At 39.3% G+C, this 13,333-nt stretch overlaps 1 protein-coding gene across 1 annotated transcript in view; it reads left to right on the plus strand.

Annotated features, from left to right (window-relative positions):
• The window catches only part of LOC122810701 (adhesion G protein-coupled receptor E1-like), a 497,749-nt gene that overhangs the window by 168,751 nt on the left and 315,665 nt on the right, over positions 1-13,333 (plus strand). The window contains exon 3 of the mRNA XM_044082266.1: positions 8,106-8,249. Coding sequence (XP_043938201.1) covers positions 8,106-8,249 — 144 coding nt within the window. The remainder of the gene's footprint in view (positions 1-8,105; positions 8,250-13,333) is intronic.

Below are 13,333 nucleotides of genomic sequence, written 5' to 3' on the forward strand. Positions count from 1 at the left end.
TTTAGACCTGGAATCCCCTCCCATTATCAGGTATGCACCCACCTGCCTTCTTTCCTGTTTTGTACTTTCCCTACCCAGTCATGGTGAATTGTGCCTTGTAGCTGATATACTGCATATCTCCTTTGTTCTGCTTTGACACTTTGCTGTTTTCTTTGTAGTACAGCCCCTCCCCTTTCCTGTTCTGCAGGTACTTGCTTGCAGCCTTGTTAGCTGTTGTCAATGGCCCACTGTAGGCACCTAGGTGTTAATTAGTCATTTGTACTCCAATTTTACTGCTGCAGCATTTCCTTATTTCTTTTCTATGTCCTTCCTGTTTCAGCTATAGTGTGCGACGCACATACCCGTTTACCAGGTTTATGCACGTTTTCATCTCCATTCACATGCATACTCGGTTACCTTGTGTACTATCAGCTAAGTATAGCTATGGGCAATTCGACACCCCTATCCTGTAGCTTTGCCTAGCTAGGGGCAGACCAGTTTAGCAATGCTCCAGTGTGCTTACAGCAATGGTGACACACCCCTCTCTTGATGTCATATTTTTCTCAAGGGCTCACCTCGGTGTTATTAACTCTATGCTGTGAGGTGCATACTTACACCAGTGAGAAATCTGCGATTCAATATTACTCCTCTCATTTGCATGGCATTGCCTAGTTACTGCACATAACACTGTCACTGCCCCTTAGCAACCCTTACACCATGTGTATGGTGTAACATGCCTGCCATTGACTATTATGGGGAAATCATGATTTGTGTTTCATTGTGGTTTTATTCTATATTTTTATATATTCCTTGTGATCCCTTTTGTTCACCACTGCCCTGCGCTTCCACGCCGCGATAGTGCAACTATATATATTAAATGTTAATTTTATATTTTGTACATTTTTTTTATGCCAATGGCTATATATTTAGTCATTGGCATATATTAACATTATAATACATGTGTTTGGTCGGCTGTCATGGCTCTGATTTTATGTTTGCAAAAATGTAAACTGTTTTCTACGGTTTACATTTCTGGTTCATAGGTTCATAGGTTGGTACTAGGCTATCAGCCCTAGGTCCTATACAAGCCTAGCCATAACAATTCCCTGGCTTTTTCTTCCCACACTATTTACTTCCCTGGACCCCTGTCTAGCAGGGTGACTGACGTGATCCCCGGGGTGAATTTCCTTTCTCCCATCCAATTGTCAAGGTTCCTTCTGAAGAGGACCAAAGAGGCACTCTGTTTGACATGCATGGGCAATCTATTCCAGAGTCTGGGGAGTCTCTGGGTCAGGAACCTATCCCTCCAGCATGTTTTGTTTATTGTGATGACAAGGTTTAGATCCCTGGAGCATGTGGCTCTGAGGGATTGGGATTTCTTTAAGTGGAGCATGTCCAACAACTCTGGGTTTGACATGGCCTTGTATGTTAAGCAGAGATCGCCTCTGAGTAGACGATATGCGACAAGAGTATAGCTGGAGCTTTTTAAGGCGGTCAGCGTAGGGCATCTACTTTAGGCCTGTGATTCTTTTAGTGAGGTATATCTATGGCCTTTCCAGTTGTTGCAGATGTCTTGAGAGGTACATACCAAACGGGGTGTTGTATTCTATAATGGGTCTAATGAGGGATGAGTACAGTGGGACAATGACCTCCTTTTTTCTGGATGAAAAGCCCTTAGTGATGAGGTGTGCCACATAGAAGGATTTCCTGACTGTTGTGGCGATGTGGTTATCGAAGGTGAGATCACTGTCCACCTGTGTCCCTAAGTCTCTTATCACACTTTCGGTGTTTATTGTACTGTCACCTATATGGTAATTCACGGGTACATGTTTTTTCCCAAAGGGGATGACTATACATTTCTTGGCATTGAGCTTGAGCCCATGGCTCTGGCACCAAGCATCTGTTTCTGTAAGGCCCTTTTGTAGAGTATCCACATCATTTGGGGATTCAATAATGGCTCCCAGTTTGCAGTCATCTGCAAACTTTGTTTGCCAGAGTCCCTTAGTGTTGGCCTGTACTTCAGAGAAGTAAATGCCAAACAAGAGTGGCCCCAGGACTGAACCCTAAGGAACACCACTTGTCACTTGTCTGGAGCTGGATTTGGAGTCGGCTACTTTTACAGTGTGGGTATTATCGGTAAGCCAGTTAGCAACCCATTGGGTGATGTAGGGATTAATGCCCAGCTTAGTAAGTTTATCTATGATTCTAGAGTGGGGGATGGTGTCAAAGGCCTTGGCAAGGTCTAGATAGGCTGTGTGAACCACCTTACCCTTGTCCATGGCTCTGGAGACTGATTCGAAGAAGTCAATCAGGTTCAGGAGACAAGATTGGCCCTTCACAAACCCAAACTGGGTGGGGTCCAGTGTTTGAAGATTGCCAATGTCTTTGTTTATAGGTTCCATGATAATACACTCCATGGCCTTGCAGATAAGGCTCGTCAGACTGATGGGATGGTAGTTTCCGGGATCCAAGGTGGATCCCCCCTTATGGAGTGGGATAACTGTAGCTCTACGCCACTCAGTAGGCACGAAACCTGAGGTGAGGCTATGATTAAACATGACACTTAGGTGAGGTGCCAGTTCATATTGTAGTTCATGTAGTACACAGCCTGGGATGTCATCTGGTCCCATGGATGCTGTATTCTTAGCTTTGGAATGTGCTGTTTTTGTATGCTTACACTAGGCCTGCATCACTTCCTAAATTGCTACATACCTTCATTTGCATGCTACACTGCTGCACATGGGGTAATTAGCATACATGGTTCAGGAGTTGTGCGGGCGTAGTGTACACAGGTAGTGCACATGGAAACAGCTTGTACCTGAATCACTTAGCGGCCATATTTGGTGTTAGAATGCCAACTCTACACCTGCACCTGGCACAAGCTTCATGAATTCCCAGGGTATAACTAAACAGACTACAACTACATATTTCTGGATATGTTAGATTGCAGTTGTGAGACCACTGAGTACTATACCATTTATTATTTGAGATACTGCCCTGTTCCTTACACGCACACAAACTATAGTACATATCATAATGCATCCAGCAATCCTTCAATGTTGCTTATATTGTATATATGATGTTCTACTTACATACCTCTCAACCTCTTAGCATGGGACATTATGAGCCAATCCATAAATGATGATGGTACAAAGACACAATGAAAGAGAACATTCTTACATAGTGTGCACATACAGTAGTAACAAGGTGTTCTGATAACAGATTTGCCATTAAATTGCATTTCGAGTGATGTCATAGGACTGGAAATCAGAGGACTGACATTTTGTTTTCTGACATTGATCCCCAGCAAAGTGGCAGAGGTTGGCCAGTAAATCAAGATAATATACCAAACAGACCAGACATATGGGGCAATATTTAGTACATTCTGCAAAAATCGTGACAGTTGAAAGGTATGGTCATGCACACTGATGACACTTGATAGCCAGACAGTCATGGCAGAGGTCTATGGGTGTGCACTTCACATGCAAGCATGGTTACATTTTATTTATGACTAGCCAGTACAGTAGTCAGTACTGCACAATTTCTCAGTTGGCTGGTGTAGGCTTACAACTCACAAGCAGTGACTACAGTAATACTGTACATTTTATTTGAAACAAATTATCAGAGCACCATCTCCTTTTACACGTTATTGATTCATGCTTTTTCTTTACACACATGGATAGCTGTCTATGACTTTTGTTAACTTACATGTTTACCCTATTCATTTATTGACTGCAACCTACAACACATTTCAGAAAAAAAAAATGAGCAGCAAAAAACACTGACTCTTAATCTGGGTATTGCTCAACATTTGTTCGTCATGCCACAACAGGATTGAATACTGTACATTTTCAGTTGGCTGGTGTCAGATTAGAACCCACAAGCAATAACTACAGAAATAGTGAACATTTTATTTGAAAAAATAAATTATTATAGCATGTCTTCTTTTAAACTTTATTGAGTCATGTTGTTTCACATCTTGCTTTTACACACATGAATAGCTGTCTGGGACTTCTGTTAACTTACATGTTTATGCTATTCATCTATTGAGTGGAATCTACAGCATATTTTAGACAATGAGCAGACCATACTATTGACTCTTAATCTGGGTAAACCACAACATTAACTAATGGTTGGAAGCTATGCTACACAGTACTATATGCTTACTTGCTTTAATTTGCTTTACATGGTCAAATATGCACAGACACATTTATAAAACTCTGTGATGTCCCAGGTATTTCACGAATGGCTGTTAACACTGCAATATCTGTATTTATTTTATTATTAAGTTATGCATTAAGTTCTTACTTTATTGATTTTCTTACATACTGCATGCTTGCCTCATCCTGGCCAAACACCTTGCATGGAACTGGACATTGCAAGCCCTGTCTTTTGCAGCTATGGTAAGAGAAGATATTCATTATGCATACCAGTTTTGCACAGATTTAGCTTGCATATTTTCTTAATTTACTAGAAAACATGCCTACATATCTGTGGGGTGTGGCTGTCCTGTGCTTCTTTGATCCAGATATCCAAGGTTTCCCTCTTCCTTTGATACAGGTCATCATAGTGGTGATGACATTACGCACCAGTGCAGGGGATACCAGTTGCACTGGTCATATCCCTGGCCAAAATATCCCAGGCCTCAGACTTACACTCTGAGCCCTGGTAGTCACCTTGCAACAGCAGGGATCCATGGTGTTCCATCAGGAGTCCAGTGAAAATCCTGGACTCCTGCACATCCCACTGTTGAGCCCTAAATCACACACTTTCACCCATGACAGCAACCATGCCCACAGTCAAGATCAGGCTCCAAGGTATAATGTAAAATTCCCATCTATTGACCTTTAAATAGGCTGCATTCCCATCCTTGCACATCATACTGTAACATTCAAAAACACGCCACATTGCTTAGCATCACAGCAAACTCGCACAACCCCTGTTTAAGCGATGTTTAGCAATGTGCAAACAAGAAAAGACTGCTGACTATGTTTAAGTAATGCTTAGCATCATACACCTTTTCTTTTTGTTCTTTTTCTTCTTTTGGCTTTTCTCGGTTAGGGGTCACCACAGCGGAACTCCAGTCCGCTAATGATTGGCAGTAGATTTTTACAGTGCCGAGGTGCCAGCTCAACACCCAACCTTCAACGAAGGCACGCCCATTCACGCATGTCTTTCGAATGCCACTTGACCATGGGGAGGACATGCAGACTCCACACAGAAGGCACTCCAGCCAAGAATCGAACAGGAGAACGTCTTGCTGTGAGGTGACAACACTACCGCTGCACCACCACAGCTTATCATGCACCTTTTCTAAATGTAACAATTATTTAATTTAAAGTCAACCGATGTGTCACTCACCTGACAGACTTTCACAGTACTATATCTAAAAGGTATATTACACTGTAGGTCATGACTCAACCTATCTAGCCACTATGGATAGTGAAAGGAATAAATATATCTTCAGATATACTATGAATGTGCCTGCACACTTAGTGGAGCATCGCTGCGCAGGTTTATGCATTACTAAGCATCAAAGAACTACAACAATTAAATGCAACTGGTTTCGATTTTTAGATGTCTAGTAGATATCTAATGCATGGATGTGCACCACTAATGCGCTGCATCATGGAAACAAGCATATGAAAAGAAAAAAATGTAAATTGAACGCATCTGGTTTCTATTTTTAGCTGTCTAGCAGATGTCTAATATATGGATGCTCACCTCTAAGCATATCTAAATAATGCGCCACATCTTGCAAAAAAAGCACATAAATGTAAAAAAATAAATAAATTCAATTTACTGAAATAAAATATCTTGTAGACCTTTCGGTTAAGGTTAATGGACCAAAAGGTATCTGCGTGTGCCGTCAGTCTTACATGGATTCATTATCCATGTTGCTGCAACCTCGCTTAGGTGTGCACCACAATTAAAAAGCATGGTGTGCTGCCAAGGGAGAATTGCGGCTATGTACACTGTCACATTCTGTGTAGGCTCTACACGGAGCATACACAGATTTTATTGAATCCTGTTGATGATAATATGCTTGCATTTTTGCATCATTTTGTTAATCTCTATTTTTTTAAATTTGTTTTTCTGAGCAGTATCCCACAATCCTATTTGAAGTGGTAGGTTTCATATGTAAATGTTATGCTAATTACATGTATAGGTGTTTTTAGACCAGATGTATCACCCTTTCATAAACATTTGCATCTATTTTTAATTTCAGTAGGCTGAGAGATATGCTGAGATACAGACAGAGTGTATGGACTTTATGGAATATAGTTAAATGCAGTGAAACATTCTACTGGGCTCCAATAAGTTATGCTCGCATAACAGATTAGTTCAGAGTAATGTTTAACAAACATCACTATATGAAGAATAATCCCTGTGATATGAACAAATGGGCTATGGCTCCATAATCTGCCATCTGCAGATAGATGCAGTTTATGCTGTCATGAAAAATGCAATTCAGGCACATTTAAAAGCCCTGAGGAAGATCTCATTACCTGCTTATATTTATGTCTCAGAATCACACAGGATTAAAGCCAGAACTAAACAACACTTGACATCAGTAATTATCACTGGTAGACTATGCATTGTGTTGAAAAATACACCCCCTCAGTCACTCTGTTACACACATGCAGACATACAAGGACACACAAATACATATTCACAGACACCCCCCACATACACAGAACTTCACTCAAAATGACACCACCTTACTCTAACTCACTCACAGACACACTCAACCATTCATCCCCCACATACACACACACACACATGTACTCTTGAAACCTTACCAAACACCCACTGTGACCACTCAAGCAAATACTCACAGACACAGAGACAGACACACACATGCACAGACACATGTAGATATCTAACACCATACACACACACACACACACACACACACACACACACACACACACACACACACACACAGATACATTTGGATATCTAACAACATACACACTCCCGACACACGTGCGCACACACACACACACACACACACACATACACACATACACACACACACACACACACACACACACACACACACACACACACACACACACACACACACACACACACACACACGCACACACACACACACACACACACACACACACACACACACACACACACACACACACAGATATCTAACACCAGACACACACACACACAGATATCTAACACCAGACACACTCCTGCCGCACACACACACACACGCACACGCACGCACACACACACACACACACACACACACGCACACGCACTTGTTGATATCTACACACACATAGACATCCACACACTTACACACCCTCGTCCACTACTTCTTTGCTAAACTTCATAAACTTCCCTATAATGTGGTCTCACCCATTGAGGGTAATGAACGATTGCAGCATTTTGGCTTTGTTAATTATCATTACTTGCTCTGCTAATTTATGCAATTCGCTAAAGCACTTGGCAGAGTAAAGCTCTTTAACAGGCATTTTGATGAACATATGACTAATAAGTAGTAGCTGCTCCTCTGGAATGCCTCACTGTAATATAACATTAACACTGTGATGACCCACCATGGCAATTATTTCAACCATGTAAAATCACTGTGGTGGGACTGTCTTTAAAATGGAAAAGGTCACCACAAGGGGTTGTCCTCTTGTTGTAGAGCTTAACACTAACAGTAACCCTTTCTGACTCCCAGGGTATGTGTATATAGTTGTAGGCATGGCATGAGTTAGTATGTTTTTGTTCTGTTAAAAGTTTGAATTAATGTACCTATAAGCAGTTAAACAATTTCATTATTTAAGTTAAGTGGCCAGGCTGTGTCTTGGCTGTTGATTAAAGATTCAGTGGAAAAACATTACTGTCTTTGTGCCTCATGTGTCATAAGCCTTCTGTCCCAGCTTTATATAATAGCCACTACGGCCTGTAGTCTAGGAATTCAGAACACACAGAGCAGTATGACTGCATTTAACTTTTTTTTTTTACTGCTTCATTATCATACTAATATCTGTAAATGTCATGAAAAATAAGGGAGAGGAAGGGTCTTTGAACAGTGAGTAAACAACTCATATTTGAGAAAGCCTACTACATTTACATGTTCACTGTCTTTTCAGATAAAGATGAATGTAATTCCACTGTCTGTCCTGAAAATGCAGAATGTCACAACACCATTGGAAGTTATTACTGCACATGCAATTCTGGATTTCATAGGATCTCTGGGGCAGTTAACTTCACTGGTCTGCAAGAGAAATGTGAAGGTAAGTAAAATTTAGGGTTTATTTTTCAGTGTGATTACAGAGAACTGAACCAGAGATAACTGGCCATCCATGTAACTCCTTTAGAATGCTGCAAACTGAGCGCATGAATATTGTTAGTATTTTCTCAACCATTGTATCATGTCTTCAGTGTTCTGTATCCAGTACAAGTACTAAGCCATTTTCTTGACCCACTGTATCCTGGCCTAAGAGCTCTGTAACCAGTACTTGTACTAAGTCATTTTCCTCACCCGCTGTGTCATGGAGTCAGAGTTCTGTAACCAGTACTAGTATTAGGTACACGGCACTGTCATTCCAGTGTTGTGGTTGAAAATTCATGCAGCATCAGTATTGGCATAAACCAGCATTTGAGCCGCTGTAGTCATTGGATATATTTTAAGGAATCCTTAATTCACATTTATAGAGTCCCATGGGATATGAAACCTCCCCAGGATCTGTTAGATTTCTTTTGGAGTAATAAGTATTTTATTCATGCAATTGACTATTGACATAATATCACTTACCTTCTCCAGGTGTATAGCTATTTGGGATTAAGGAAGCTGGGGAATTTCTGTGACCTACCTAAGAGATTTGTGGCCACATTCAGAAACTTTACTTTGTTCAAAATGAACAGATTAAGGATTTTATTTCTAAGAGGTCTTTCAAGATCACTTGAATTAGTGATAATTCTGTGATAGGTCATATCACAATATATATCACTCGAGTCACCAATTGGCCTTTCATTATTGTATTGATTCATTAATGGAATCTCCTTCAAGTCTGCCATAGGTTATTTCCTGAAAAGTGGTGTTTACCAATGTTCATACATATATTATTCCTTCATCTTTGTAAGCCAATTTTAGCTTAATATGCAGTTGGTTATCCACTTACCAACTGACTATAAAGACACTAAAACTACCAGCATGCTGTTTGGCACAAATTATAGGCTCAAGGGAGCGGGCAGCATCTCAGTGGCAGATCCTTTACATGCACTCCACTACCAAGCACAATGCATCACATGTACATTGGCATCGCTCTAGACCAACATCTTCTCTTCACATTCCATATGGAAGCCCAAGTAGGGGAATGACTTAACCAATTGCAAATCATGTAGAAAGATTCAAACTTATTCACACTTGAAGTGAAGTGAGCTGTAGCCATTAATGTGCTGTTTCCAAGGCTAGAATATGGATTCCTCATAATTTTATTATGATCATCACAAAATGTAGGTCTTTTATAAAATGTGTTGTACCTTCATTAATCAAACATTCCCACAAAAACCAGAACAAAAATCTGAATGTGCTTCAGCAGATCAATAAAACAAGACTGAGAGTGATTAGTTACTCAGTATCTTCTTCTCTTCTTCATCTTCACCTCTGGAATAGACCACCCAGCTGATAAAGCAGCATGACAGACTCTGAACTGAAAAAAATGGATGGGTACTCATGAATTCACCCCAGGCATGTATGGCATAACCCTCCTTAAGAAGGAAGGTACAGTATAGGGTAGGAACTGGCCATGCACAATGGTCTCAAAACTTAGTAGTCTTAAACTTGCTATGGTTTTATATGATAAACAGAGAACAAGATAATGCCTAATCCTAAAGAACCAAGTAAACTGCACGAAAAAATAACCTCCAGGAGGTAGGAAGCCTCACCAATTTATAACGATTGTTAAAATTATTTAATACAAGAAAAATGCACACTGTTATGCTCTTCCTGTTCATATATTGTAGGACTTCATCAGAACTAGTTTTTGTTCCTGCACTATTGCCATTTTGGTTTGTAATCCTAAAGAACACCACTGCACCATACTAAGAAAAAGGAATTAATTTCCCATCTCAGCAAGAGAAGCCTTTCGTCTCAACATGCTTATTCTCAAGCTGTTACAGGAAGGATACTGCCATAAAAAATGGATGCTAGTGATCAATTGTATCAGATGCGTAAACTTTGAAAGGCACCTTATAACTTCATCTGTAATGGAATGGCTGTGCACTAACAATCCATTGCCATGTTATAATGAGATACCAGAGAGTATATGCCTACTTAAACAACAATGGTTTTAGGAAATTATTGAAATGCTTATTAGGGCATGAAAATAAATTTGAATACAAATATAAGTTTTAAAACATAATATGAAATATGCAACACTATCAAATTTAAGGATTCTGCTGTTATGTGTGTAATGTACACAGTATTAGTGCCGGCTCTGGGCGTCCTTCTGCCTTAATTTTTTCACCATCACTGTTACATTCTATATTGCCCACAACAACAATTATTATATAAACATCTGTAAATAATGTATATTTGCTGGATTCTCTTACCTTAGGTCATTGCTGTTTCTTTTATAAGTGACTTGCCGTAATAGGTGAATTTGTCTTTATTGTAAATAATTTAGTCTAATTGCAGATAATGTCTTTCTTTGTGAGTTATACTGCTACTTGTCACTTGCCAGTGAGACTTCCTGTTTCTTAGAACTCCACTGTGTACCTGCAGTTGTTTAGTGTTTTTTTTTTTTTTTTTTTTACTGTAACTAATGTTTTGTTGTCACTGGAAGTCAGTGTGAAATGGTGATTCTCCTCATAGTATTATATGTCAACTCAATACTTTCAAACATGGTAATAGACAATGTGAATTCATACTGTGTCACTCTAAAGCTTCTTACTAAGATTACTTGCATTGTATCTGCAATTTTGTTTAGATGTTCTAGTCTAACATACAAGAAGAAATGTGTTTCAATGTATATTATATTCTATATTGGTGTCATGTATCTTTGGTTGCATTTATATGTTGTTTTTTGACTTTAAGGCCTGGGTTGTAGATAAAAACAATAAACATTAAATAAATAAATAAATAAAAATATAAAACAGAAAGATAGTGATTGATTGAAGCGTTAAGATATATACAACCTGTCCTTTCTGATCTGAGGCCTACCCCAGTGCTGAAGTGTTGTGGTTGAGTTTAAATGTACTACCATGTCTGTAAGTCTCCATATTATGATTAAGCTATACTGCTAGACCTTGATTAGGGTCTGAGCTTCCAAAAGTTTATGACAGATAACAGCTACTTTTCCAAGTTTGGTTTATAGTTTCATAGGCTCTTAGGTAGATACTAGGAAATCCATTTTCAGACTGTTGATCACTCTAACCATAAACCATATTCTGAAGTCTCTCCATGCCTCATGGAGTGCAGCTCATAACAGATCCAGGGAAAATGCTATGCTAATAAGATACTGACTTATTTGGGATTGCCTCACATGATTACAATCACACATGACAAATTCCCAGAAAAGCGAACAGCATGCTGAAGCAATAAAACACTCTGGAGCCAAGCCCCTGGGCACCCCACAGTGTGGGGTGTTGCACCCTTATACCTCCATCCAAGGACACACCAACATGGACAAAGTGGAAATTCCTAGGACACTGGCAATTCCACTTTCCAAGCAAAAGTCAGGTGTTCGTGCACTAGTGACTACTCATATGATTGTTGATTATTAGTGTTTGGCAAACAAACCTGGTTCCCAAGAAAAAACTTGTGGGTAATCATCTAGTCGTTGAGATTTACCTTGAAAGTGGCAAGGATGCAACTCTTTGACATGTAGTGGATAAGAAAGCACTGAGATAGGAAACTGTCACACCACCCTATATTATTTATTTCTTGAAGATTTAGGTCTTTTATGGAGGTAAGCAGCCATTTGTTTTGTGAAGATATAACAGGTGAAGGAGGGTAGGATTTTCCTGACACAAAAGAATAGTCTCTGATTATCACTGAGGAGTCTATATGAGACTGAATAGAGGAAAAGTTGTGCTAGTCTATCAAGATAACTAAGATCCTTGTGGAAGGAGATTATTTTGGTAAATAAACTTTGAGATTTCCCGAGATGAATTATATGTTTTGGCAGGTGCATGCCAAAGGGGTGTTACATATAAGATGTCTGATGAGATTTGAGTAATGGGTAAGTGAGATTTCTCTCGATCTAGAGGAATCAGACATGAATATTAGCTGGGCCTTACAAAAGGGTTTCCTAACTTGTGTGGACACAGGATGGACCAAAGATAAGGAGTTACCAAGGCAGTGCCTAGATCTCTGATGGCAGGGTATGATGGGTATGTAGTTTCCTGAAAAATAAATACTTAAATGGACAGGAACCAACAGTGAGCTTCACTGGTAACAGTTTTACCTTCTGAAATGGCACCTGCAACAATAACTACATGAGTTTTGGCTGTCAAACCAATTGGCTATTTGCTGCACATCATATGAGATTATATTCAGGTTTACAAGTTTGGCTATTTACTTAGGATATGAATAGCAGCAGTAGTATTTTTTTGGGTAAACTCAGAACATTATTGCCTCTTAGTGTATAATCTCTTGACATAGTTAAAAAAGGACTAACAGTTTGTCCTGGTTTCAGAGGATATTTTGGTCATCTTCAACTCTAAGTTTCTTACAACATCCTTAGCATCTTTGCTAACTTGATTAAATAATCTCTAAAGTTGATCGACTTACTTATTAAGAGTAAGTGTTTTCTTCTGCTTCTTGTATAATTTATTTATATAGTTATTCCACCAAAATAGTTAGTTTTTAAAAATTTCAGTATATTTTGTAGGGATATGGATTGCCTTACCAAAACTAATTAATGTGCATATAGACATCATAGACATAAGCAGTAGCTCTGGGAATGGGGTCATTATTGAAGGATAGCAGATGAATTAAATCCAAATGTAAATGTTCCCCTTTCTCCTACTGTCTGTCATCACTATCAGACTATGTGAGGAAGTTGACCCAAACCCAGATTATAACCACAACACACCAACCTCCATAGTTTATAGCTCATGATCTTTTTTTCCACTCAACCCAACTTTCATGCTCAATCATCCATACTACATTTTTAATATACATTTAAGAAACATTATAAATGAGCTAGCAGACTTCCATGCCTGGATAGCACACCACTCACCAGATGTGATTGTAGAAACTGACACTTGGCTAAAACAAAATATTCAAGATGAGGAAATTCTTCCTCCAGGATATAAAATTGTAAGACAGAAACAAAAAAGCAGATGCTATTTCTATTCTTTACAATTTCCT

This window comes from Protopterus annectens, chromosome 9.part0 (genome assembly GCF_019279795.1).
Source record: "Protopterus annectens isolate FY-2018-M chromosome 9.part0, PAN1.0, whole genome shotgun sequence".
Taxonomy (NCBI): Eukaryota; Metazoa; Chordata; order Ceratodontiformes; family Protopteridae; genus Protopterus; species Protopterus annectens.